The sequence below is a fragment of the Corvus moneduloides genome, chromosome 25, assembly GCF_009650955.1.
Source record: "Corvus moneduloides isolate bCorMon1 chromosome 25, bCorMon1.pri, whole genome shotgun sequence".
Lineage (NCBI taxonomy): Eukaryota > Metazoa > Chordata > Aves > Passeriformes > Corvidae > Corvus > Corvus moneduloides.
Window position 1 is genome coordinate 2555281 of NC_045500.1, and position 24493 is coordinate 2579773.

The 24493-nt window shown below is 51.2% G+C and overlaps 1 protein-coding gene across 4 annotated transcripts in view; it reads left to right on the top strand.

Annotated features, from left to right (window-relative positions):
* Positions 1 to 24493, top strand: part of LOC116455711 (protein CEPU-1) — a 355205-nt gene that overhangs the window by 315636 nt on the left and 15076 nt on the right. For all 4 annotated transcript variants that reach the window (XM_032133928.1, XM_032133931.1, XM_032133927.1 and 1 more), the window contains one exon: positions 11306 to 11431. In XM_032133928.1, coding sequence (XP_031989819.1) covers positions 11306 to 11431 — 126 coding nt within the window. The remainder of the gene's footprint in view (positions 1 to 11305; positions 11432 to 24493) is intronic.

Sequence of the window (24493 nt, forward strand, 5' to 3'; positions counted from 1 at the left end):
TGGGAGGGTGGGCAGGCCCTGGCACAGGGTGCCCAGAGCAGCTGTGGCTGCCCCTGGATCCCTGGAAGTGTCCAAGGCCAGGTTGGACAGGGCTTGGAGCACCCTGGGATAGTGCAAGGTGTCCCTGCCCATGGCACAGGGTGGCACTGGGTGGGCTTTAAGGTCCCTTTCAACCCAAACCATTCCATGATTCTGGGATTTTTCATTTCTGGCTTACTGGTCCCAGTAGTAGAGATGCCCAAAAGATTTCAGCTCTTCTTTTTGGTAGCATCTTGTATAATTTCCTGGGTAGGATTTGGGATGAGGCAGGAGAGGCCACAGACTCTGTGCTGGTTTGCTGTCCTATGTGAGGTGAGATGAACAGGTCACAATCCACCCTCCTCTCTGCCCGAGTCTCCCATCACTGAGCCCCCACAGCCAACAGACCCCCCAGTTTGTGCCCGGGGCTCTCCTTGCCTGGCCCAGCCTTGACACAAGGCATCAACAGAGATGTCTCCTCCATGGTTTGCCCTCCTTGTAATCCCTCCTCGCAGCCAGCCCGAGAGCTTCAGCCTTTGATCCTCCTCCTCTTTTGCAAACACTTCTCTCCGCTTGTGAAATTAAATCTCTCTCACAGTGATTTCCTTCCCCATCTTTTATTTTTGGCCGGGTCTGTCTGAAATATTCTTTTTTTTTTTGCTCCTTCAGCAGCAGGGCTATATAATTGATGGCCTCGGCAAGCTTTCTGCGCTGAACATTAAACCCCTCCTGCCTTGGCTCCGACCGGAGTTCATTACTTTTTGAAAAGCTCTGTTGTCTGTTTGTGCTCAGATGATTGTTGTTGTGGAGGGGAGCATGTTGTCGGCACAGAGAGAGGAGGAGGGGTTGGATTTGGCCAGGGCTGCTTTGTAATCAAATCCCGCTCCCTTTAGCAAATTTTCGACTGGAAAAGGCCTCTTATAGTAAAATCGAAATATAGTACCCTCCTGAAGTAGAAACACAAAACTCAGGGGCAAAAGGTTGTCTGGCTCTTGGGGCAGTGGGAAAACACTGCTTTGCAATATCCCCCTGCTCAGCACTGGGCAGGAAGAAGCAGGGGCTGCTCCCATTACCACAGGCTGATTTCCTGGGACAGGCATTTATCACCACACCTCCTTTCCCAGTGAACCTGCTGTGGTCATTCCTTCCAAGCTTCTGCATCCCAGGAGCTGCCCTGGGACAGGTGAGCCCATGCGGTGCTGGCAGGGTCCCTCCAGCACCGTGGTGTCCTTATCTTGGAGCTGGGGGTCACTCTGTGTGTGTGTTTTCACATCATGCAAATCCTTTCTGCACTTTTTGGCCTTTCCTGGCAAGACAGAGCGGTGATTTCCGTGCTTTGCCCTATGCTGACGACGCTCCTGGCTCCCCGTCTACCTCCGTGAGCTTTCCACACTTAAAACACAGCAAGGCTGAGGTGATTACAAGGATTGGAGATGCAGTGGCATTTCCTGCCAACAAGTAATTGATTTATTAAAGACATTACAATACATTCATGGTTGAGCGTAAGGGCTTCCTTTGAACTCGCTCAGAAATCCGAGGGGATTGTGCCTGTTTGCGAGGACCGCGGGCAGAATAAATCTGGGTTCCCCCATCGCCTCCCCCCTGCGCCGCCACAATTTCATTTCCCTTTGACTGGCGCGAGTAAATATCACAGCTCGACAACTCCAGTCCAGTGACTGGTGTGATCCAATTTAATAGCATTTAAAAATTCAAAGTGATTGTTAGCCAAATGGAAATGTAAGATTTCATACCCAGCCTGCCTTGGGGAGGAAAGGGAGAATTAGGGAGGGTGCGGGGGATGTAGACAAATGGACTAGATAAAAAATAATGGAAAGTAACTTAATTAAGAGGCTCGAGTCAAGTTAAAAACAGTAATGATTTTGAATCGGAGAACCACAGGTATTAAAAATGAAAGGGGAAGAGGAAAGAAAGGAAAGGAGAGTGTGGATAAAAAGCCTCCAAAATGCTTAAATGGGAGGAAAAAGAGGCATAGGAAGAATGGGGTAAAAATATTCCTTCCATGTAAAGCAGGAGCACATGGGGAATAGACGGTGCTGGTGATGAGGCTGGGCATTAGGAAGACAAATAGGGAAATTAAGGATGCTCTGGCAGGGATAATTCCCTGTGGCTTTTCTGGCACTCTCGGAACCATGAGTGTGGCCGAGAAGAAGGCTCGAGGGCTTTGTTTAGGAGAAAGAGGAAATGAAGGAGCATTCCTAATGGGAAAGGAGAGCAGCCCCCGCGTTCTCCAGGCGCAGCGCTATCCTTCCCTTGTGGGAGCGTCGCTCCCTCCTTTTCCTTCGTTTTTAGCTCTGTCGTATGTTGCTTGTTGGGGATTGGAGTTTTAATTGCCCCTCTGTGTACAGGGAGGTACGGCTGTGTCTCAGTGGCCTGATGACTGATTTTTAACCATGGAGCTCTCATTCAGTGCAGCCCAATGGAAATACCTGCCCTGGCAGCCACCCTCAGTCTCCTTGTGCCTTTTTTCCAAGGTTTTCCAAGCTCCACAGAGCCTGAAAGGCTGGCGCTGCAGAGCATGGATCCGAACAGGCACTTCTGGCCCATTTGATCTTTGGGTCTCATTTCTCCATCTGTAAAGTGGGAGTAATAATGCTCCTTTATCTCCCAGGGTGTTTTGACGATAGGGATAAACCACATTTGAAGGTGTGGGAAGGACAGTGAGCATCATCCCACAGACTCTGAATCGTCGGTATTTGCGCTCCTGCTTGTTCCTGGCAGCTTTGGCCTAGCTTTGGGTTGGTTCCCCTGGACTTGGGGCAGTTGTGAGTTAGCCTAGAAATGTGCCTTGGGATAGGATGAGGACCAGAAGTATTTCATTGGAAGGGTGAGGAAGGCTGGGGGGCTCTTGGAGCCCAACAAGGAGAGCCTGAAAAAGCAGGGATGTAAAGAAACGACTAAGAGGAGTAAGGAATGGATCAGGGCATCTTTGGGAAGGTAGACTTGCCTCTGTTGGAGTGATGGATGTGTTCCCATGGGGATAGGAGGAGTGGCAGCATATGGAGGCACAGATCACCTCACCTCTGCTTCATTTGAAACTGCTGGACCTTGCTGACCTCCCACCTCATGAGCTTTGTTCTCCCACTTCACAAGCTTTGCTCTCCCACTCTGTTCTCCCAGACAAACAGAGTCTGGTCATAAGTAGCAGCCTCCAGACCACCTAATCAGACAATAGCAGGGCTGTGCTCCCTGCCTGATCCATTAATTTTTAACTGGAGTCAAAGGCAAAGACAGGAAGAAGCCCAAGCAGAAGGAAAAGCCCTGTCTGGAGCACAAGGGGTACCTGGAAGAGCTGGAGCTCGGGAAGGATGGGAGGAAAGGGGACAGGCAGTGATGGCAATGGAGGGGTGTAAATGGATAAATGAGGCACAAAGGGCATGGATAGACTCAGAAGATCCAAATAACTCAATCAAAACCTGAGGTTTTCCCTTGGTTCTACATTAACACCACCGACCTCGATGCTTTTTGAAGTAAAGCCACTGGGTCCAGCGTGGCATTTTGGGAAGCACAGCTCATCCTCCTGCGAGGGCGGGCAGGCTGTGTGCTCCGCCTGGGCATGGGCTGGCGGCTCCTCGAATTAGCTGAGTGTCAGTGTGGAAGTGTAATCACAAACACTTACTTTGTGCTCCAGCCCAGGGAGAGGGAGCACGAGAGCGAGAGCGCCGAGATAAGAACAAATATGCAAGAGCATAGTGTGTTTTTAATGGAAGGGAGATTTATTTCTCTCTGTGTCTTTTTAAGCCTCCAGATAGATCATAAAAAACCCAGCCCAACCCACACACAACCTGTCTGCCTGAAATAGCCGAAATGTAATTTAAAGAGCATCATTTTAACTAATACTTCACTTCAGAGACACCTGCCCTATATTCATTGGAGATGCAGGCTGCATTAGAGCATCTGATTTATCTTTGGAAAGGTTGTTTGAGCTCCTTTGTTCCTGTCAGGTCCCTTTTGAGGAGTAAAGTGGCACAGGGGTGGTTCGGCGAGCTCAGCCCTTGGCGTGATGCCCACTCTGCAGGGACAGAGAGCTGGAGGGGACAGGGAGAGCCCCCCCTGCTCTCCAGGAGCAGAGCAGGGAGCAGGAGGGTGGGGCATGGCCACTCTGGCTGGCTGGGGGGAGGGGAGCTGGGGGTTTGAGCAGAATTTAGCAGGACAGCATGGGCTGATGGACCAGATGAGCAATACTGTGGATATTTGCTGTCTGTTGGAACAGGAGACTCCAGGCTGACTGGGATGGGCTATTTGCAGGTGCCTCCACTTGAGACACATGTCCTAAACTAGATCTGTGCATCTGTCCCCATGGAGAAATGTTCCCACCTCCAGTTCCTGTGGCCACAGGCTCTGGGTATCTTATAATTTCATATGTTGTTGTCTTTTTAATGAGCCTGCAAGGATGAGAAATTCTTGTCATTACGTTGATGGAGGGATGAGACCCAATGAGACTGAGGGTTTTGCCAGGAGCACTCTGGCGGAGCCAGCATCCATCCATCCTTCTCTGCACTTATTGACCCACAGCAAGGAGGCTTTTTTATCATTAAAAATAAAGGAAATTCTACAAATCACTATTTTCTCCCAAGGCATGACCTGCTGCAGGAAAGGATCCCCTGTTGGCCCAGGTCCCAGGCTGGTCCTACCCAGCCCGAGCTGGGGGACAGTTATCGAGGACGAGGGAGTGTAGGGATGAGTGTGAGGAAAGACAGGGAGAGGAGAGCTGCTCTGAAATCCCTCGCTCGCCCTTTCTGATCTGAAGTTCACTTGTAATATTTTCCCCGACTCGGGTTGCTAATGCGTTTTGCTCTCCAGAGTGTGCGTGGCCCGGCTTCCCGCGCAGCCTTTAATTAGTTTCTGGATGATGACATCTCCGCCGAGAATCATCTCGTCTTGTCCCTCCGATCTCGGGGGGAGATAAAGGAATCTAATAAAGACATTCAGCATTTCGAGGTGATGGGTTTGACAAGCTTTGTATTAACCACAAGTCGTGTTCCAACTTTCTGGGGTGCTGTCGGCACGCTCTGGCTCATCCCCACACAGGGATTTTCCCAAGGGTCTGATGGAGACTTCACTGGTACCCCGTGGGATGAGAGGAGCTGGGGACCCTGCGTCCCCTGAGCAGGGTGTGACAGAGTCACTGTCACTTTGATGGTCACTGTGGAGGCAGTCGTGAGAGAGGCTGTCGTGCCTTGAGGAGAGGTGTCAATAATGCTGGAAAAATGATGCAGGTGTCTTAAGGATTCGAGAGCCTTCAATTTTCTGCCTTTCATGAGGCGTTGCTTGGCTTGCAGGGGGAATCCCAGGTGGCTCGGGGTGCAAAAACTGGAAACTAGATCCGTGCAGCGTGTGTGGAGTTGAAAATGAGATCTGTCTAGACAGGGAGCTGAACTGCCAAACACTCCTTGTTTGGCTGCATTTCTTCATGGATAATAATGGAAAAACTTTGCTTTTATATCTTTCTTCTTGTTTTCTTTTCACTCAGCATCATTAGATTCATTTTAAAGGAGGCAATGAAGTCCAGAGCAGTGCTACATTTTCCTTCAGGCATTGGTACATGAACGCAGAACTCTCCCAAACCTGAGGGAGGGATTCTGCCTCCTCTTAAAGCTGCTCATTAATAGCCATGCAAGGCAACTCTGATTTGATTCCCCACAGGTGCAGGGCTTGGTGTCAGGTGTTTTCTTCCTTTCTGTGGCAGGAAAAATCATGCAGGTCCCTTCAGAGTCTTGAAAGCGGGGCAGTGAATCTAATGAGGCAGCACCCTGACTCCTGAGGGAACTGCTCTTGATCCAGGTTGGTGACCTGGACCCATCCAGAAATCAGGGAAAAATCCTTGTGCCTGAGACCCGACTCTCCTATTGTGCCACATTTGTTGTGGTGTATCCCTTGTTGATTGCAGCAGTAGTGCTGATTTATGCTGTCGTAAGTGGAATCAGATTGGGCTCCCTTTTGGCACTTAGCTATAAAGTTTGCCTGCAGAAACCCTGCTGTTTATGCGGTGAATTATACCCGCGTTCACAAATACTTTACTAATGAATGATTGGGAACGTCTTGTTTCCCCCTCCTCCTCTGAGTTATTATGATGCTGTGCTGTATAACCTGCTGCAGAGACTGGTGTAAAAAATCTCGTGTCCTCCAAGCTTCCCTGCAACAGGAGCCGTTACCTGTTTGGGAAATCATTTAGACACATTTCGGTGCTGTATGACACATCTCATTACGCCTCGCTTTAGAACGAGCTATTGTCATTAGTTATTTATTAATTGCTTATTAAGGTCGTTATGTATGTCCTCTTTGTTTCCAGCCTTCTTTCTTCGTGGCTTTGGCTGCTGCCAGGTTTGTGAAGAGGGGGATCAACCCCTCGGCAAAGCTGTGCTGAACCTGGGAAGGGGGTGGTGCTGCCATCCCAGGGTCCAGGCAGCCCTGGGGAACAGGGTAGGCACCCACATGGGGTTTGTGTACAAACCTTTGTGACCTAGCAGGCTCTGAGGCTGTGTTTGCCCTTTCTCACACCTTTGGACAGGCTCAAAACAGCTCCTGAGCGGGGCTGATATGATGGAAGGATATGACCGCAGGATGAAGCCCTCTCTGCTTTTCTCTTAACTATAATTGTGTTAGAGCAGCACAAACTGATTTGAAAGCCCATTATAATACACGTGTAATTGAAGGCACAGGGCTCTCAATTTGCTCCCTGAAGGCAGAAAGCTTTGGAACACAAAAGAGGGAGGAGGCACCATGGAGGTGCCTGGCACTGTGGCAGCCAGCACTGCCCCTTCTCCTGACCTGGCAGCTACAAAGTGCTCTGGTTACAACCTGGAGGAGTCCTGGAGCCGCATGTTGGGGTTCCTGCCCTTGGCAGACCCTGGCTGCCTTTGGCAGACTCTGGCTGCCTTTGGCAGACCCTGTGTTGCCAGAGGGTGGGCTCGGTTTGACTCACAGCATTGCTGCAAGCAGGGATAGGACACCCAGGACTCCCCCTCGCCGAATCCCAGAGGCAGGACCTGTGGCAGCAAACTCCGTGAAACACAGGGAAGTCTGTGTGTGACAGAAGTAGGAAGCTGTTACGAAAAGCAAGAGCAGCGTCAGGCTGATGCTCAGGAAGCTGCCAGTGCGCATCACAGATAACCCGCAGAATCCAAGTCTGACTCTCCCTCTTTTTCTTTCTTCCAGACACTTTTATAGTTGTTCTTTGTTGTTTGCTTTGATCTGGAGCAGATGTTGCTCGTGCTGGAAGATGGACATTTGCATGTTTTATGAAGGGGAAGCAGGGCTGGGCTTATCAGGAGAGCCTGCTTGCTCCCAGGCTGTGCCAGGGGCTGAGACCCCTTGGCTGGGACAAGCACTTGCTCTGCCTCACTCCCACACCAGAAGGCGTTTGCTGGTCTGGGAAGGTCACAGCTGTATTTCTGCACTTCTTGCTTGGCTCTCAAAAGTGGGTGGAAAGGGGGCAGTTAAGGCAAAAAAATGCAACTGTTCCTTGAAGAAGGAATAAGCAACTTGGTGCGGCTCATTTGAAGTCCCCTTGCCAGTCTGAGGTGGAGAGGTTGTTCCAGATGCACCCTCCAGTCAGCGTGGCTGAAATTTGGGGTGCCGGGGTGTCAGGAGACAGGTGGGGTCAGGGAGAGGAAAGCCCAGGCAAGCAGCACAGTCAGCGCGTGCCCGGAAGGTGGGTGGGGAGGTGATGACGATGGAGACGGAGGTGGCGGGGCCTGAGCAAAGAGGCAAAGCTGGGGATGTTTATGCAGTTTGGGATGAGCTATAAAAGGCAGCTGAAACAATAATCAGGGAAGGCATCAGTCCTGCAACAGGTGCCATGGGAGAGGCGGCAGAGGGGGTGGCAGAAAAGCCAGGGGAGTCCCACCACATTCCCAGGATGTGAAGATCTGTGTGCAGCGCTGCCGTGGGATACAGGCAGGGGATCCATGAGCTGCGCACCTGTGCTGGCTCGGGAGCGGGTGTTTGGAGGTGAAAGCAGCGCAGGGATATCATCTGTGCCAGTGGCAGGAGGGCGTCTGTGCGCCAGGGAATAGATGTGTGTCGGCAAGCACATATGCTTGGATCTGGAAAGACATCTATCACCTGACTGAACACCCTCAAATGTGGAGCTCACCATATGCTTTGGTTAAATATTTAAGCAAGCTGCTTTCTGTCCTGGGGACTCTTGTTTGCGAGCGGGCACCGCGTTGGGGCAAACTTGGGGGCATGCCCTGGGCACCTGCGGGCGCCTGAGAGCACCCAGAGACCTTCCCCAGAACCGTGGCAAGGATGGAGGGGGGAAAAAAGAAGAAGTTGGATCAATAAAGCACCAGCCTGCCTCTGGGGAAATCCGTGCTGTGTCACTGGAGCAGCTTGGCCAACGCTGCCATGTTTAATCACTTCCGAGCAAGAGAGATGCTGAACACAAAAGGACTGCCCGCAAGGAGAGGGTTCCCGCCTGGGAAGCCTGCATTTACTTAGCTTTATTTATTCATTCGTTCCCAAAGGGGCACAGCTCCATCTGCGTCCTGCTTTCGGCACAGGAAATGTCTCCTCTGCCCCACTGCTGCAGAAATGCCAAGTGCTGGTGAAAGTCCTTTAGTGCAGCGGGAATGGAAGCACCGGCGACTGTTAAGTAATATTAAATATATACTTGGATCATTTATTTATTAAGATTTCCCTCCCCGGTCTGGCAAAAGCCTTACAACACACCTGTTGGGCCTCCAGAAAGGCATTTGGAATAGTTTGTGTGGTTAAATATTCAAATATTTAATTAGCATACAATAACCACCGTGTTAAATCCAACCACTGCATAGACAATTCCAGACTTAGTTAACAGCTTCAGTGACGTTTCTCTGGTTTGCTTCCCAGATGTTCCTGCCTCCTCTCATTCCAGATGGGACGCAGTAAATTGCATCTCCCCTCAAAGTGTCCTGAGCTTGCCAGAGTATGGTGAACTTTTTCCCTGGTGCATGAGCAGTTCGAGCTGCTTTTTATAGAATTATGGAAAGGTTTGGGTTGAAAGAGACCTTAAAGACCCTCTAGTTCCACCCCTGCCATGTGCAGCGACACCTTCCACTATCCCAGGTTGCTCCAAGCCCCATCCAACCTGGCCTTGGACACTTGCAGGGATCCAGGGGCTGCCACAGCTTCTGTGGGCACCCTGTGCCAGGGCCTGCCCACCCTCATTGTAGAAAACTTCTTATACCTGTTCTAAATCAACCCTCCCCAGGTTAAAGCCATTCCCCTGTGTCCTATCAATCAAACCCAAGTTTAAGTTGTTTTAATTATGTTTTACAACCTGGTCAGTTGATTTTTGTCTCTCGTCTGGGTGGGTGCAAATGTGTCTGTGCAGTCCCAGAGCAGCAGTGTAAAGTCTGACTTGTTTTTTTTAAAGCCTCTGCAAAACAAGCTGAATTGGGTCGATGTGGATTTAGCAGTTAAAAACATCAGAAAGGTTCCTCTGTGATGCAGCAAACAGCGCTTTAAAGATGATGGATACTGCTTTAGTTTTCCTGGGACTTAGAGCTGGAAGCTCTTGCTGCTTCCCAGGCAAAGGTGGGCGATCACTGCGCCTCCGCTTGGCTCTTCCCACCTCTCCAAAATGACAGTGGTAATACCCCCTTGGCCTATTTTTGTTGTCCAGAGCATCAGCTCTGTGTTTTTAGAGCACGCATGGATTTCTTGGCTGGCGGTCCCAGCCTCACCAGGAACACAGCGGGGCAATCATAACGATGTTGTAATTAATTGCATCTCCTCAATGGAGCTGGCCATGGGCAGAGCATTCCCAGCTCTGAGTGGTCCCACGAGGAATGTGCTGTCCCCTTGCTGTCACTGAAGTTTATTAATATTTCTTTAGGTGTTGTCTTTGTGGCCTCCACTGTCCTGCCCCAGAGCCCCCTCTGTTTGGGAGCAGCTGATCTAGAGCTGTTCTCCAGTGCATGATTAGCAGATTAGCCATCGTGCCCAGAGCAGCAAAAAAATGAACTCACAGCAGCCCTTCAAAACAGAGAATAATTCATTACCCACCTTGATTTCCACTTAAAATGTACTTTAACTACACTTCCAACTACAAACCCTAAATCACCATCATGTTCACAAAAAATCCATCATTTTTTATTTTATTGCACGGCACTGGCATGACATAATCCCTTCCAGAGCATCTTGGAGTGCTTTACGGATCAATAAATTACTTACCTGCACAGCAGAGGCATTGCGTGCAAGGCCATTGCAGTCATTCCGGCTTGGCGCAGCCCTGGAAGGTGTGGGAGGCGGGGAGAGGCAGGGAAGGGAGGCTCGGGAGTGGGGTCCAAGTCAGGAATCGGGGTGTTGGGCTGCAGCTCCGAGTGGAGTGATGAGCAGGGCTCTCCCAGGAAGGGTGGAAGGCGCAGGTGATTCGTGACTCTCCTGCAAAGCGCTGCAGCAGGGTGCCAGTCCCTGCTGGGCTCCGGAGAAAGCCTGGAAATAAACCCAGGAAGGTGACAGTCTTTATCACGTTCTGCAGGCGCAGGCTGATAACAGCAGCCGATGATTTTCCCTCATACATCCCTACCGTTGATCTCCCAGAACCTCCAGCCCTCCCTGGCAGCCACATCATGTCCTGTGCTCATGTAGCAGCAGGAGCTGAGTGCTCCCTGCTTGCTCTTCATCCCTTCCCAGCCCCTTCCTCATCCCCCCCGTCCTGTACCTGTGTCCCCTCCGGGGTCTGGACCCTCTGTGACCCACTCCTGAGTGCTTGGGGTGGCAGTGCCAATGCAGCGGGATGGCTTTCATCCCCATGGAATTTCCCTTCCTTTGCATGGTGGTCAACCTTAGAGGCTCCTCAGCAGACTCTGTCTTCATGCCCAGCTCGTCTTGGTGCTCCTGTGGTTACAAGGGCAGGGCAGAGAGCCTGCACAGCTGCAGGAAAAGCTGCAGGATTTTGAAGGGGTGAATGGTGTTTTCTCAGGACGATGCAGCTCTGCTGGGAAGGGTTTGTCATGGCTAAGAGGACACAAGGAATGCTGGAAGTGGGGTGGGAAGAAATACTGTCTCTCACACCACAGAGGTGCTGAGGAGGAGCTTCTCGAGCCTCCCTAAAATGATTGAATTCCCTCCGGCTACAGTTTCTTCCCACTTCAGCTGTATTTTCTCTGCCCCCTCTTTTCCCTGTTTGTTCCTGCCAAGTCAGATGAGACTGATGGGCTACTGCATAGATTGTCAAAGTGGAGGGAGGATGGAAATTCAGCCTGCTTCACCCACAGTTTAAGATTTGAGTTGAAGCAGAACCAGTTTCATTTTCCTTCTCCTCTTTGTGTCATTGCAGTGTCTCCAAAAATCACCGAGATCTCTTCCGACATCTCCATCAACGAGGGCGGCAACGTCAGCCTCACCTGCATAGCCACGGGCAGGCCAGACCCAACAATCACCTGGAGACACATCTCACCCAAAGGTAAGAACCAAACATTACCAGAAATATTTTGGGAAGGGCACAGCACTCTTTGTGAGTGGCTGGGGAGGGGTTGGTGCCTCATTCACTTGCCAAGAGAAGGTGAAATGCACCAAAAAGATGTGACTTAAACAGGACTTGGTGACTTTGGTGGAGGAACACCCATTTTGGTGGTCTGAAGAGGAGCTGATGGTTTTGGTCCTGTGGAGGACTGGCTGTAGGTGCCAGGTTGGGGTTGTCGTGCTTGGAGATTAATGGAATCAGGGAATGTTCTCAACTGGAAGGGACACACAAAGATCGTGGAGCTCCTGCATGGGCCACTTGCTCTGCACATTGAACGTGCTTGTCTGGCCATGTTTTGAAAATTTTTCAGGCAATTCATACAGGTTGCTTCAAAGGATGATTGTAAATAGTGCAAATGAGCAGGAAAACACATGAAGCATTAATTGGTGGCCTTGTTAATTGGTAAGCAAACCTTCAGCAGAACTGTGTGGGTGTGACTGCTGGGAAGCAAATTCCCAGGCGTTCAGGACCGTGTAATTTCAACCCCCTTTCCCAGCTGCTTTTTGGCATTTGCTTTGCATTTTGCTGCTCTGTTATTCCCAGGTGGCTGCAAGGTTCTCGTGGGTGATCCGGGGGTGAGATCTGGAGGCCCTGGGTGGGATGAGCCGTGCGGCCAAGCGGCAATGCCTGGCTCTGATCCTCTGCTCCTGTCTAAGCGCTTCAGTTCCACCTCAGAGTCGTGTTTCCCCTGAGGTTTTACCAACGTGGGCTGTTGTTCCAGACAATTGCCTCAAGCTCTCCTCGGGGATGCCCAGCCAGGCTGCCCGGCAGCCGAAGGAGCCGGCGCAGGGGCGGCAGTGACGGATGGCGCCGTGGCTGCTCTCTCTGCTCAGCTCCTGACAAGGGCTGCGGTGTCTCGCTGCAGCTCCATTGATTTTTTGCTATTTGTCTGCTCTGGAGCGGACGGCTGGGCCAGATCCATCACTCTCCAAAGCCCAGGCAGAGCGAGCTGAGTCGGCGGCATCTCAGCCCCTTCCTTTGACAGGAGCCTCTACAAACCATTCCCCCTGAGCACATGTTGGCTTATCCACTGCAGGTGGTCTTGCTTCCGAGCTGGTGGCTTTGGTCAGGGTCTGTGCATGGATCCACGTGCTCCTCTCCATCCCTGAACGTCTCTCTGTGGAATCAAAGTTGCTGTCACTGTGTGTCGCCATCGGGCAGCATTTATGGTCGAGGCAGTCCATGTGTTCCCACCTTGAAGCCTTGTCTTCCTACTCTTCCCCTTGTCTACCCTGACAACATGTTTTTGTTTTGCTCAGCCTCCTCAGCACCTGTTTTACACAGGCATCTTGTTTTCCCACGGCCTCACTCTCCTTCCCACATCCCCTCCTGCTCCCCAGAACCCTTGTCTCCCACTCCTGTGCCCCTTGCTGCCTTCTCCCACGTGCCATCCATCCTCTCCTAAGCAGGCTCCCAGCTCCTGATGCCTCTGTCTTTCACAAGGGCTATTTTCTGTGTTTGCTGCCATCCAGCAGGTTTTGTTCCCCAGGGAATCTTTACCTGCGCTTGAACCAGATGTTTCCATTTTACTTAGGACTTAGCTGCTATGGAAACTGAGGATGCACCAGGAGAGGAAGAGTGAGCTAATCAGAAATTACCTGTGGCGCCCTGTAATTTGCAGCAGCAGCTCTTTCCTGATTTTGGCCATGATTAGGCATTCTGCTTTCAAAACTCAAAGGGAACAAATGATCACAGAGATTTACCAGAGCCTGGTCTCCTGCTGATGGAGGGTGATGAGCACAGAGGTGGCCCAGGACAACTTCCATGGTTGCCCATCTCTGTGGGCAGCTCCTCTGTTTCTAGGTCTGCCAAGCCGCCAAGGGAAACCTCTACTTCTGCATTTTGCATTCACCACACACAGCAGAGATGAAGCTCCGGAGCGTGAGGACTGAAATGAGAGCTAGGGAAGATGCGTAGAGGTGCTGTAGCAGGTGTTGGGATGGTATCCCTTTTCCTAGTAGGATATATTCTAATTTGGAGAGCCAGGGGCAAGCAAAACCCAAAGCTTGCTGCTGGCCCCTCTTGGCTGTTGTTCTGCTGCTCATCCCATGGGAAGTCGTGAGCGAGCCACCTCCTGTTCCTTCTCACCGTCTTCCTCCATCTCGCTTGAAGTGGTGGAGAAAAGGGGTGAGGGAGAATTGTTTGAGAGAATGCTGGTGCATAATTTAAGGGTTTACACAGAGGGTGGGGAAGTGGCTCTCAGCGGTGCTGTTTGGGACAGGCTGTGCCAGTGCTGTGTGTGCCAGGCACGGCCACACCAGGAGCTGAAGGACCGGTGCCTGTGCTGACACTGGTGAGTGCTGCTCTGTGCAAAAGCGCGTCACAGGTTTTATGATTTCCTTGGCACCTGCGAGCACACTGTGCACCTCTTGGTGGGAAATGGAGCAAATAAGAGCGTTTGCTCACCAGGGAGTGCATGGGCAGGCCCTTCAGAGAATTTACACTGAGAGCAGCCCAGCTCCCCAGTGACTGATCTCATTCAAGACCCTTTTCCAGCCACTCCAGGCTCCCCTGACCTCTGGGCTGTTCTGTCTCTGCTCTGATGAATTTGCATTCAGTGGCTTGGGCTGGTAAACTCTGCTGAATTTTCCTGTTTGCAGCTGTTGCCGTGTTCTAGGAGCTGTTCAGCACATTCTGGAGGCTCTGTTTGCTTTGGGGGCTGGGGGAGTTCCTGCAGCTGGGATGAGGACAACATGTTCGTGGTGTAACTCAAGAGCTGAGTGAACCTGAGCAAGAGAGTTTTCTACTTCTGATTTCAAGAATCACAGGGGTGCTGGCCCTCTTGGTGCCTCCATCAGTTCTCAGAGCCTTGGTCCTACCTGTGCCCATCCTCATCCTCCTGCATGAGCAAAAGCAGGCTGCTGGCTCTGGAGAAGTGCTTTGTGAACCTGTGGCCAGTCCAGCTAAGGTGTGATACAGCCTGTCTTCTGTCCCTCTGCCTCACTCCTCTCTGTCCTATTTTATTTCTCCTCCCGGTAAGGCTGCTTTAACCCACAGCAACTCGTGTTAATGCAGCTGAACAGATTGAGGTGGAAAAAGAAGTGAAGCTGCTGGAGTCACAGCTTCTTCTGCCTCAGCAGAGGAGGCTTAACATCTTTGAAGCTCTGTCCTGGGCTTGGATGCTCCAACTGGCACCACAAGTGCCAGCGGAGCTGCCAGGCACTGGGGCTTCAAAACTCAGCTCTCTGAAACCACAGCAAGGTGCCAAGCTCTGGCATGGGATGGGGCGGCTCCATCCCTTCTTGGCACCCCTGTGGGGCCCAGACCCTTGGGATGGCAATTAAGAGAGGCATCTTCAGCAGGGTGAAGGGAGGGAGCAGGCAGAGAGGGAGAGAACGATATAGATGACAGTGGCCTGGATGTAACACCCATGGTGAAGGCAGCAGTATGTGCCTGGAGGAGGTGGAAGTTGCAGAGACTTGGACTCAGGGGTCTGAAGGGCAGTGCTGTGTGTGCCCATAAACATCCATTTTGCACCCTTAGGTGCTGAGCATGTCTGGGTTTCTGAGGCTTTGGCTGGATTACAGTCCCCAGCCTCGCGGTGCTGATGCTGTCTGTAAACTGTGGCAAGGTTGTCTAGTTAATAGCCTGGTTTTGGTCACTCAGGTGTTTCCATAGTTACTGGGCTTTTTATTTATTTTTGGGGGGTAGTTGATGTTGTCATGGCAATTGTTGTATTGTCAGGAGAGTTTTCATCTCTCGGTGGTTGAAGGCTGGGATTTCTTGTCTAGGAAAAAGCACAGCATCCTGGGCCACTGGCTCAGGGTGACGCCAAGGCACTGGCAGAGAGAGTGGCACCATGTTGGGCTATCCAGGGGATATTTATCCATGCTGCAGACACAAGACTCGTCATGCCTCCCATTAAGCTTGGGAAGCGTGCCAAGGAATTGAAGTGAGGAATCTTCCAGGAGGGATGAAGGCTCGGCAGCCTCTGTCCCAGGAGGAGCAGGCACAGCTTAGCAGTAATGATGAGGAAGGCTCTGTGGGCAGGCAAGTGGGGTTATTGTGCCATGACAGGGCCAGGGGCACAAGGAAAGGGTGTAAAACTGGGGGTGCGTGTGTGGATCCCTCCACTGGCTCATCCAGCACCGCTCTGCCACACACAGACATCCTGAGCCAGAGGCTGCATCCAAGTCGTCATCCTTAATGACCTTTGATGGACTTTTCTGCCATGGTTTTGCTTAATTGCTTTTTGATTTTTGCTGTAGTGTGATGGATTCTGGTGTGAGGCTCAAGACAGCAGCTGCCAGGGTAGGAAAACATTATGGTTTGGCTGATGGTGTATTTATTTGTGAGAGGTCTGATCGAGAGGTCTCTGTGGCGGGAATCCCTCATTAAGATCAGGATTAGGCTGGGTGCTGAAAGCTGCATCTCATGCAGAGCCGGAGTCCTGAGCTGAGGCCAAGCTGCCATTTGTGGAGCAGGTGATGCCTCAGTGCCACAAGGCAGAGACTGGGGAGATGCTCGGAGGATCCTGATGTGGCCACATCCAGCATATCCCCCATGATCAGTCTGTTTAACCTCCGTGGCCTCTCTGGAAGAGGTACAATCGCAGTCCCTTGTCTCAGAGAACTGCGGGAGGATAAACACATTCCAGACGTGAGGCACTCAGACGCAGCAGTAATCACAGCTCGTATACGCACTTAAGATAGATGAGACACGGTGGCCTGATGTGGCAGAGGTCTCATGAGATCATCTGTCTATACATCAGCAGCAAACCAGCAAAGGGACTCTGGGAGAAGTCTGGTATATTTGGATATATTGATTCTCCCTGGCTCTTGGTGAGGCTTGAAACAAGAGGACAAATGTCTGCAAAAAATATCCAGCTTGAAGAGGTGCTTATACCTGGGAAGGGGACACACCCTCCCATCTCAGAGGTTTGTCCCTTAAGCACATGGTCTGCCCTCTTCATCTTTCCAGGATCCTCCCTGGAGAGGAGGCAGGGGATATCTATAGGTTGGACATAGGATTTGGAGCCCAGCTGGGAGGCACAGGGAGAAGGGGGATCCATTTAGGTGGGAAAATCTCTGCCTGCTTCTGTGCTGCCTTGTTCCTCCCCTGATCAGCTCCCCATGCTGTGAGATTGCTCCCTCTAGCCCGGCCTCACGTCACCTCATTAACGGAAGACCAGAGAGCCGTGTCCTCTGCTGGCCCTTTTAGCAGGGAAATACCTCTCAGAGGGAGCAGATGGTTCGTGTAAGGCTCCTTCTGTGTTCATCCCGGGTCTTGTGTCTCTGCTCTGCCTCTTGCCTGCTTTGGAGATTTGGTTTGAGCCAACACGAGTGGTGTGTCAAAGAAGGGAAGCGAGTGAGCCTGCTGTGTGATGGAGCACAGAGCCTGAGCTACGGGCCCTGGTTGGGTTGGGATGGGTTGGGTTGGGTTGGGTTGGGTTGGGTTGGGTTGGGATGGGTTGGGTTGGGATGGGTTGGGTTGGGTTGGGATGGGTTGGGTTGCATTGGGACGGCCACCACGCTGAACATGCTGTCCCACCTCCCTTTGTTGCTTGTGTCCCTCCTGTCTTTTGGTTGCTGGGTGACTCAACAGAGGTTCAACTGACCCACTTGATGGCCAAGCATGTCCTTCCAGGAGGTAGTTGGAGGCCTGGTCGCCACTGTATTAACTGGAGCATTTCAGCTGGCTCCAATCCTGTCGGCAGCTCAACCGTCCCCTTGTTTACTGTTGAAATAATTACTGCTTTGCCATAATATTAGCTCTGAGCCGTGACTCCATTACCATTATCGCCGGAATATTACCCATTTATTATCTCCCAGCAACCCTGGAAGATGAACACTAGGCTTCAGAGACCAATTGTTTTACAACAGACAGGATCTTGGTGTGCATTGTTTAATGAGGTAAACTACATTATAGCTGGCATTAATTTGGCTGCGGTGTTCTCCACTAAATCATTGTTAACCTGTAAATCTGCCACCACTTTTGATACTCGTTTAATCAGCGTGTGCCGGACAGAGCAGCTGGGCAAAGGGTCAGCGGTGGTCCTACTCTGCTTGTATCATGTAGGGTGTACAAATAGGGGAAATAAATAGGCCATGGAGAAGCAGGACTTTGGGATGGACACTGGTTTTTGTGTGGTTGTGGTGAAGGAGGCAGCTGGCATTGCCATGGGTTGCTTGAGAAGAGTGTGGACACATGCGGCAGATCCAGCAAGATCCTGACAGGGGCAGAGGGAACATTTAGCCTGTTGAGTGCCAGCAGCTTCCCCATCAGCTCCCATGGGAGTGGGATCTGGGCCAGCAGGAGACAGAATCTGGTGGAATTACGTCATGGGCTCCAGGTTTTTTCCCTAAGGAATGACTAAAACTCAGCGTGCCATGTGGGAAGCTCCTTTTAGCATTTCCCTTCCTGATGCACCCTGGTTCCTCCTGCTTTTTCAAAGCAGTAGGAGATTATGTACTTTTATGTGTATAAAAGTAGTATTTTTGATTTTCTTCATGGTGGAAATGAACTCTTTGAGCTGATTTTGCATATTTGGCATAGCTACCTTTAAAATATGCATCTTGGTACAAAAATAACGAAACCTCTTCCAGCTACAAATGAGGCAATGTCTTTCCCTTAAGAAAAGGGGGGGAAAAACCTTCTTGGTTTCAAGACATTCCCTAAATGCAGCTTTGCAACGTCACACTTTCCCTATTTGCCAGAGGCAGAGTGGGCTCTGCTCCTCATCACGGTCTGGGGAAGCATCTGCCTGCTGTCCTAATAGGAGGCAAAAGCAGGAAGCCCTGCCTGCACCCCCAAATTTTATCCTGTGTCTCATCCCCTCGGTCTCTGACCACCTTTCCCACGAAGGTGAGACCCACTGAGGAGTTGTAAATGCCCTGATCCGTGCTCTGCATGGCATAACCCACAGGAAGAACGGGATACGTGAATATTTCTTTGGCGTGGTGGGACAAAGCAGACAAAACCCAACACACCAGCAGTGTCAGCTTGTTGGATTTTCCATCTCTTCTTTACTGCTGAACACAACTCCCTGTTTCCCTGATAAATGCATGGCTTTGTGTCACTCCCTGCCTGGGACTCTCCTTTCATTCAGCTGGCCTGGGGAAGAGCAAGGGACAGGAGTGTCTGAGATTCCAGAGATCTCCACACAAATTAAAACCTTTTATCAGCCCGTAATAGCTGTGCAAACTAATTATATTTGGGCCAAACTTTGCCAGCCACTCCCCTGAGGTATTATTATAAAAATCTGAGCTGTGGAAATGCGTCCCCATTCTGTCAACACCAGGTCGCTCCAGCTATAGAAAACTCTGCTCTGGCTCCTTTTAGCTCCCGTGATGTGCTTTGCATAAGCTGCTGCTGTTGTTTTCAGGAAGGAGAGAACCCGGCTGGGCTGTGTCACACGTGGCCCAGGTCTGCTGAGCCAAGGACAGGGCTGTGTGCTGGGGAATAGCACTGAAATATTTATTTGCACAAGCCTTGCTGGCCTGGCTCGGTTTGTGGCCATCAGCATGGCTTTGGGGCTGTGGGTGCATGTGGATACAAAAATGCTGTTAGCAAGAAATTTTCCTGCTTCTTTCTAAGCCCGTGAGATATTTTTCTCCCTCACGGAAGATATCAGCAGAGTTCTATAAGCTATGAACACCTGCGACTTTGCAGAGCTTTGTTTATGGTACAGTAGGAAAATATTTTGACAATGGATGTTTTAGGATTTTAGCCAATCACCCCAAGGGGGGGCTGATCCTTTGACCAATTAGACAGTGAAGAAAAAAGTCTATAAAAGAGTTCATAAAATAATTAAATAAATCAATTTTGCTGCACAATTCCTGCCTGCTGGATCTCTCTCCTCTCCTCTCAATGGCTGCGGGATACAGTAATAGGTGCACAAGTACTTCCATCCCTGGAAAAATGGGATGTGGTGATGAGGGGTGGGAAGGGTGCTGGCGAGGTGGGGATGCTCAAACCACAAGAATGAGCAGCACAGGGAGAAAGCACATGAGGCTGTACGTGGATGGTTTTCCCAGTGCTGGTACCTTGCTGGGTGGCTCCTTGTGGTGTTGGAGCTGATTTCCACCCAAATTTGTTCTTTCTTTTTCCTGGCATCACCGTTTGCTCCATTCCTTGCCTTATAACCTTGCTCCCAAGGGTGCACGGCTCAGGGCACCAAAGACACCCCCCATGTTCACCCACCCCCACTGTCCATACATGGAGGCAGCACAAGGGAATGCTTTGAGCCAAACTTCCCAGAGGGAAGGAGGTTTTTGCCCTCTGCCACCATTCCCCCACCATCCTTGCACTCTTCCAGGGGTTCAGATTGCCGGCTAATGGGGCGGAGCTACTGCTAGAACTCTCCATTAATGGAGCAGAATATAAACAGAATAAAGCCTTCATTTCCCGGGCTGTGATTTCATTATTAATATACTTTACAGTTCACAGGTTGTTCATTTGCTTCCATGTTTTCTCAGCTGGTGTAATCTGCTGCGCGGAGTGAGAAGAGTCATAAAATTTCCATTTCCAGTTGAATGTGCGTCCAATTCGCCGTGAAATGTTTCTCTCCGTCGTGAATATTAAGTTCCAGAGGAGTCGGTAGCCCTGGGATTAGGCAGGGCAGGTTGCCAGCCCCTCTCTGTGTCCCAGGGGTGCAGGAGAGAAGTGGGTGTAGAGGAGGAAAGGTGACAAGGTGAAGTGTGGGGACTGAGGGAAGGACCACGTGGCAGAGGGAGGAAGAGGGAAAAGAGGAGGAGAGAAAGTGAGGGTAGAGGGAAAGGGAGGAAACTGAGTGAGTGGCAAAGTGACTTCAGGGAGGGATGTGGTGGGCGGAGGATGCTCTGACAGAACTGACCTACACTCACCTCCTCGTTTCCCTGTCCCATGACCTTGACACTTGTCAGGAAAGATGTTGCACCAGTGTTTGCCCCAGTTTGTAAATCAGTTGTTGATGTCTGTGCTCGGTCACTGCCGTGGGCCTCAGGGCTGTGCCCTTCCCCTGGCCTGAATATGGGTAGAAAAAGAGTCTCCTTGTCTCTGGTGAGGCTGAGAAACACTGCTGTGCTTGTAAGGGCAAGGAGCTGGAACGTGCTGGCGAGCCAGAGCAGCTCAGCTGCCCGGTACTGAGCTGGAGAGCATCAGTGAGCAGCCACGGAGCTATAATACCATTGCAGACACAGAAAAAGGGATTTTCACTTGAATTTGGGGAGAGAAAAAATCATGTTCTGCTCATGTTAAACAGCCAGCAGGAACTTTGCTGTGTACTTAGGGTATTTAATGGCTTGTAGCAAAGCAATGGGTTTCTGGGGCAGGGCAGCAGGAATTTGGGTAGTTGGGGTAGGTGGTCATGCCCCGAGGCTGGGAAGGTGGCGGGACCGGCAGTGCTGTGGAGGGGTGCCCACAGCTGCAGCGCCACTGGCAGTGGGCACATCTGGCAGCACATCTGGCATGCTGCCGCAGCTGGAGGTGGTGAGGGGTGTGTGCCCTGGCTACCCCCTCCCCAGCCTTGCAATAGCAGCACAGGATGTGGTGTCACTGCTGGGAAGGGGGACAAAAGGGCAAATCATGGTGGCGTGCCCAGGCAGTGGGGGTAACTCAGGCACTGCCCCGAGCCGATGGCACCGTTTCCTTCTGACTGTTTGCTGAAATTACTTCAGCCACAGCATTCCTCACTGCAGGGGAAAAAAATGCCTCTTCCTTTCCCATCTTCTCTCGGTCGAGTCAAGATAATAATAGTCTTTTTCTGATCCCCTGAACTTTCCCATCTGCTTGGTAAAACAATGGCAATTCTTTTTCCTCCTGGCCTCTCTCTCTGTCTTCCTCTCTTTTATTTTTATTCTCCTACAGTATAATTTAAAGCCAGAGCAATGCTGTAGCCCATGGGTTTTTCCCCTTCCTGTGACACACTGCTGTTATTTAAAATGGCTTTTCCCTTGCAGAGCAATGCCTCTCGCTGCCCTCCCAGCTCCTGTAGCAGGGCCAATACCTACACAGAGGCCTGAGGAGGGGATGACAGTCTCAAGAAAGGGAGCTCAGCCCAGTCTCCAGTCCCCCAGTTTCAGCCACCCAGCATCATCCATCCCTGAAATTCCTGTCAGAACCTCCCCATCCCCCCTCCCCAGGCTCAGGGCATCCCCACCAGCCCCCCAGAGCCCCAAACCCAACCAACTCATCACCCCTGCATTTCCCTGCCTCCTCTCAATAAGCCACAATATTGCGAGTGATCCTGCAGAAATGGAGACATCAGTGCCATAAAACACGAGGGACAGAGCAAGGCCACTGGGCTGGAAAATAGCGTGTCTGAAAAAATAAAGACGGGATAAAGATGATGGAGAGGCAACAGCAGGTCTCACCCTGCCGTGATTCAGATGGCTCTGGGGGGTGAAGAGTGGTCAGGGGGGTCCCAGGGGAAAAGGAGGGGTGGAAAATATCCCCCATTTGCAGAAAGTCGTGGCAGCGACACAGTCCAGGCTTGCCGTGAGCTGCCTGCAGGGGTATGCGTGGAGAAGGGAAAGTTTCCCAGATCCCCATGACTTCTTGCCAGCACTGGGGATGGATTTAGCCGGCACTTGATGCTTATTTTTTTACTCTAATGCCATTATGCCACTTGCTTCCCATCTGAGGGATATTTCCCTAATGCGGCTGAAATACAGCTTAGCCGAGGTTACAGCCATTTAATGCTTTGCATTGCAATTGCTTCTTAAGAGCTTGTCTTGCGGAGAAAGCCTTGGGGTTTAAATTTCCAGCCGGAGGGACCCTTTGGTCCTGGATGCCAGCAGCTTTTTTTCACACAAATCCAGAGGAAAGCAGGGTGCCTCGAGTTTGGCAGGGGTTGGGAGTGCTTTCTCCTGCACAGCAATGCGGTTGTATGGAGGGGTTGGGAAGGGGTGTGGTGGATCTCCTGTGGAATTTTTTGGGGGTTCTTTGCAAAGCACCTGCAGATAGCAGGCAGGAGCAACCTCGGTTCTTGGTGTCTCTCTCCTTGCCAAGCCCTGTGCACCACAGCTTCTCCCAGAGCCAGCGAGGAAGCTGCCAGAAATGGGATGAGCTCCAGAGGAGCCAAGTTGCGACAGGATTTAATGGAGGAGCAGCATTCCCACAAAAAGGATGTGTGTTTGAGCCATTTTCTCTGGCAGCATCTGTCACTCTCCAACATCTTGGTACCATTGCAACAAATTATTTAACCACTACCCACTGCACCCCATCTGTTAGGCAGCCCTTCCACATGGATGGGGCCCTACTTCCCACCTTTCCAAAGGAACTCACCGGCAAAGGCTGAGCGCCAAACAACAGGACAAATTAAATCAAAAGCACAGCTTTGGCACCCAGGGGGAAAATGCACATCAGCTTTGACTTATTGCATGGCGCACGCTTACAAGAGAGAAGCAGCGGCTTTTGTCACTGCAAGGGGCCATGAAAAATGAATTAGGGCCGCTGCTGGGAGAGGGCATGCAGGAGAATCTTTCATTCCAGCAACGCTGTCCTCTCTCACCTTGGAAGCGGCTACGGGGAAAAAATCACAGAGAAGATGGCAGAGTAAAGAAAGAAAGGAGAGAGGACTTCGTGTTGGGCATCTCGTTGGATGCCCTGGGTTGTGGGAGAGAACATGGGAGGAAGAGTGGTGCCAAGAGCAGTGTTGTTGCTCAAGCAGGAGCACGGAGCTGCTGGGAGATGCTGTCTCCTCAGGAACTCTCTGGAGAGGGCTTGGCTCTGTGGGAGCCTTGACACTGATTTTCATGTACCTTTTGCATTTGTTTCTGCAAGAAGGCAGAAAAGCTCCGTGGGAAGTGGCTCCATGCCAGTCACAGCCTCTGCCAAGCATCAGTCCCTCCCAGTGTCACCACAAGGGTCACCCTGCCTTTCCAGGGCCAAGGAGGAAGGTATCCAGCTCATGCTGGTGATAATGGGTGGATATCATTAGGAACAGCAGCCCTCTAACAAGCCCCGCACCCTTCTTTGCTGCAGATCTGACACCACTTAAGCTCTTTGTGAATTGTAACCGTGGCTAATTTGCTCTAACAGGGTAGCACGTGCCCTCTGGACCTTTTTTGAGGGTTCAGTGTCCTTACCAGCACCCCAGGAGGAGGCAGGGGCTGGGAGAGGCTGAAGACAGTAGCTGCCACTTTGCCAAGCCTCGAGCTGCCTGTGAGCTCTCCGTCTCACCGAAATAAAAGGGCTCATTCTTTATTCGACTCATTTACTCCTGAGTTAGAGCCTCGTTCAAGGGTGGTTGGTCCCCGAGTTGTTTTGTTTTGTTTCTTTAAATATTAATTTCCATAATCCATTTATTTCCCAAGGAACTACTTCTTGCAAACAAAAGGTTTAATGCTCCTCTTTTATTCCTGGTAACAAATAAGTTGTCTGAGACGTGCAAACATCCCGGCAGCAGTGAGCCGTGCGCTGGCTGACGCCACAAACCGCGCTAAGGATGCGCAGGGAAGAGGGAGACGCATCCCTGAGGCATCACGGGTGCCATGGCAGTATCTCCCTGGAGACACTCACCCAGAGAGGAAGGGCAGCGAGCCCGGCCAGCACCGGGAAGCCCCCACAACCCGGGATTCCAATCTTTTGCATGGAGGCGTCTCTGACATGCCTTTTTGAGAGGGAAGATTTGAGAGCCGAAGGCCGGGAAGCACAATAGAAGATAGACTGCTTGTACCTCATTGTCTGGAGAATAGATGGGCTGCAGGCTCCCGGAGAATAGGAGCTGCCACTCAGGTGGCTTTAATAGAACAGGCGGCAGATAGATTTCAATAAAAGAAATGAGTATAAATATTGTTAGCGGAGAATAGAGGGAAAGTGAAAAAGATCTTGTTTAACGAGTCACAGTGGGAAACTTTCAAGGACTTTTAAGCTAAAAACTCTTCACAATGGTGCTATAATGGCTGGCTCAGGCGACTCGGCTGCGCTGCGTAGCATCGGTGGGGCGAGCGGAGTGGGCAGGTGTCCCTGGAACACCGTGGGGAAGGGCACGGCAGGGAATCCAAGACTGGTTTGGGTTGGAAGGGACCTTGAAGACCATCTCGTTCCAATGCCCTGCCATGGACAAAGTCACCTTCCACT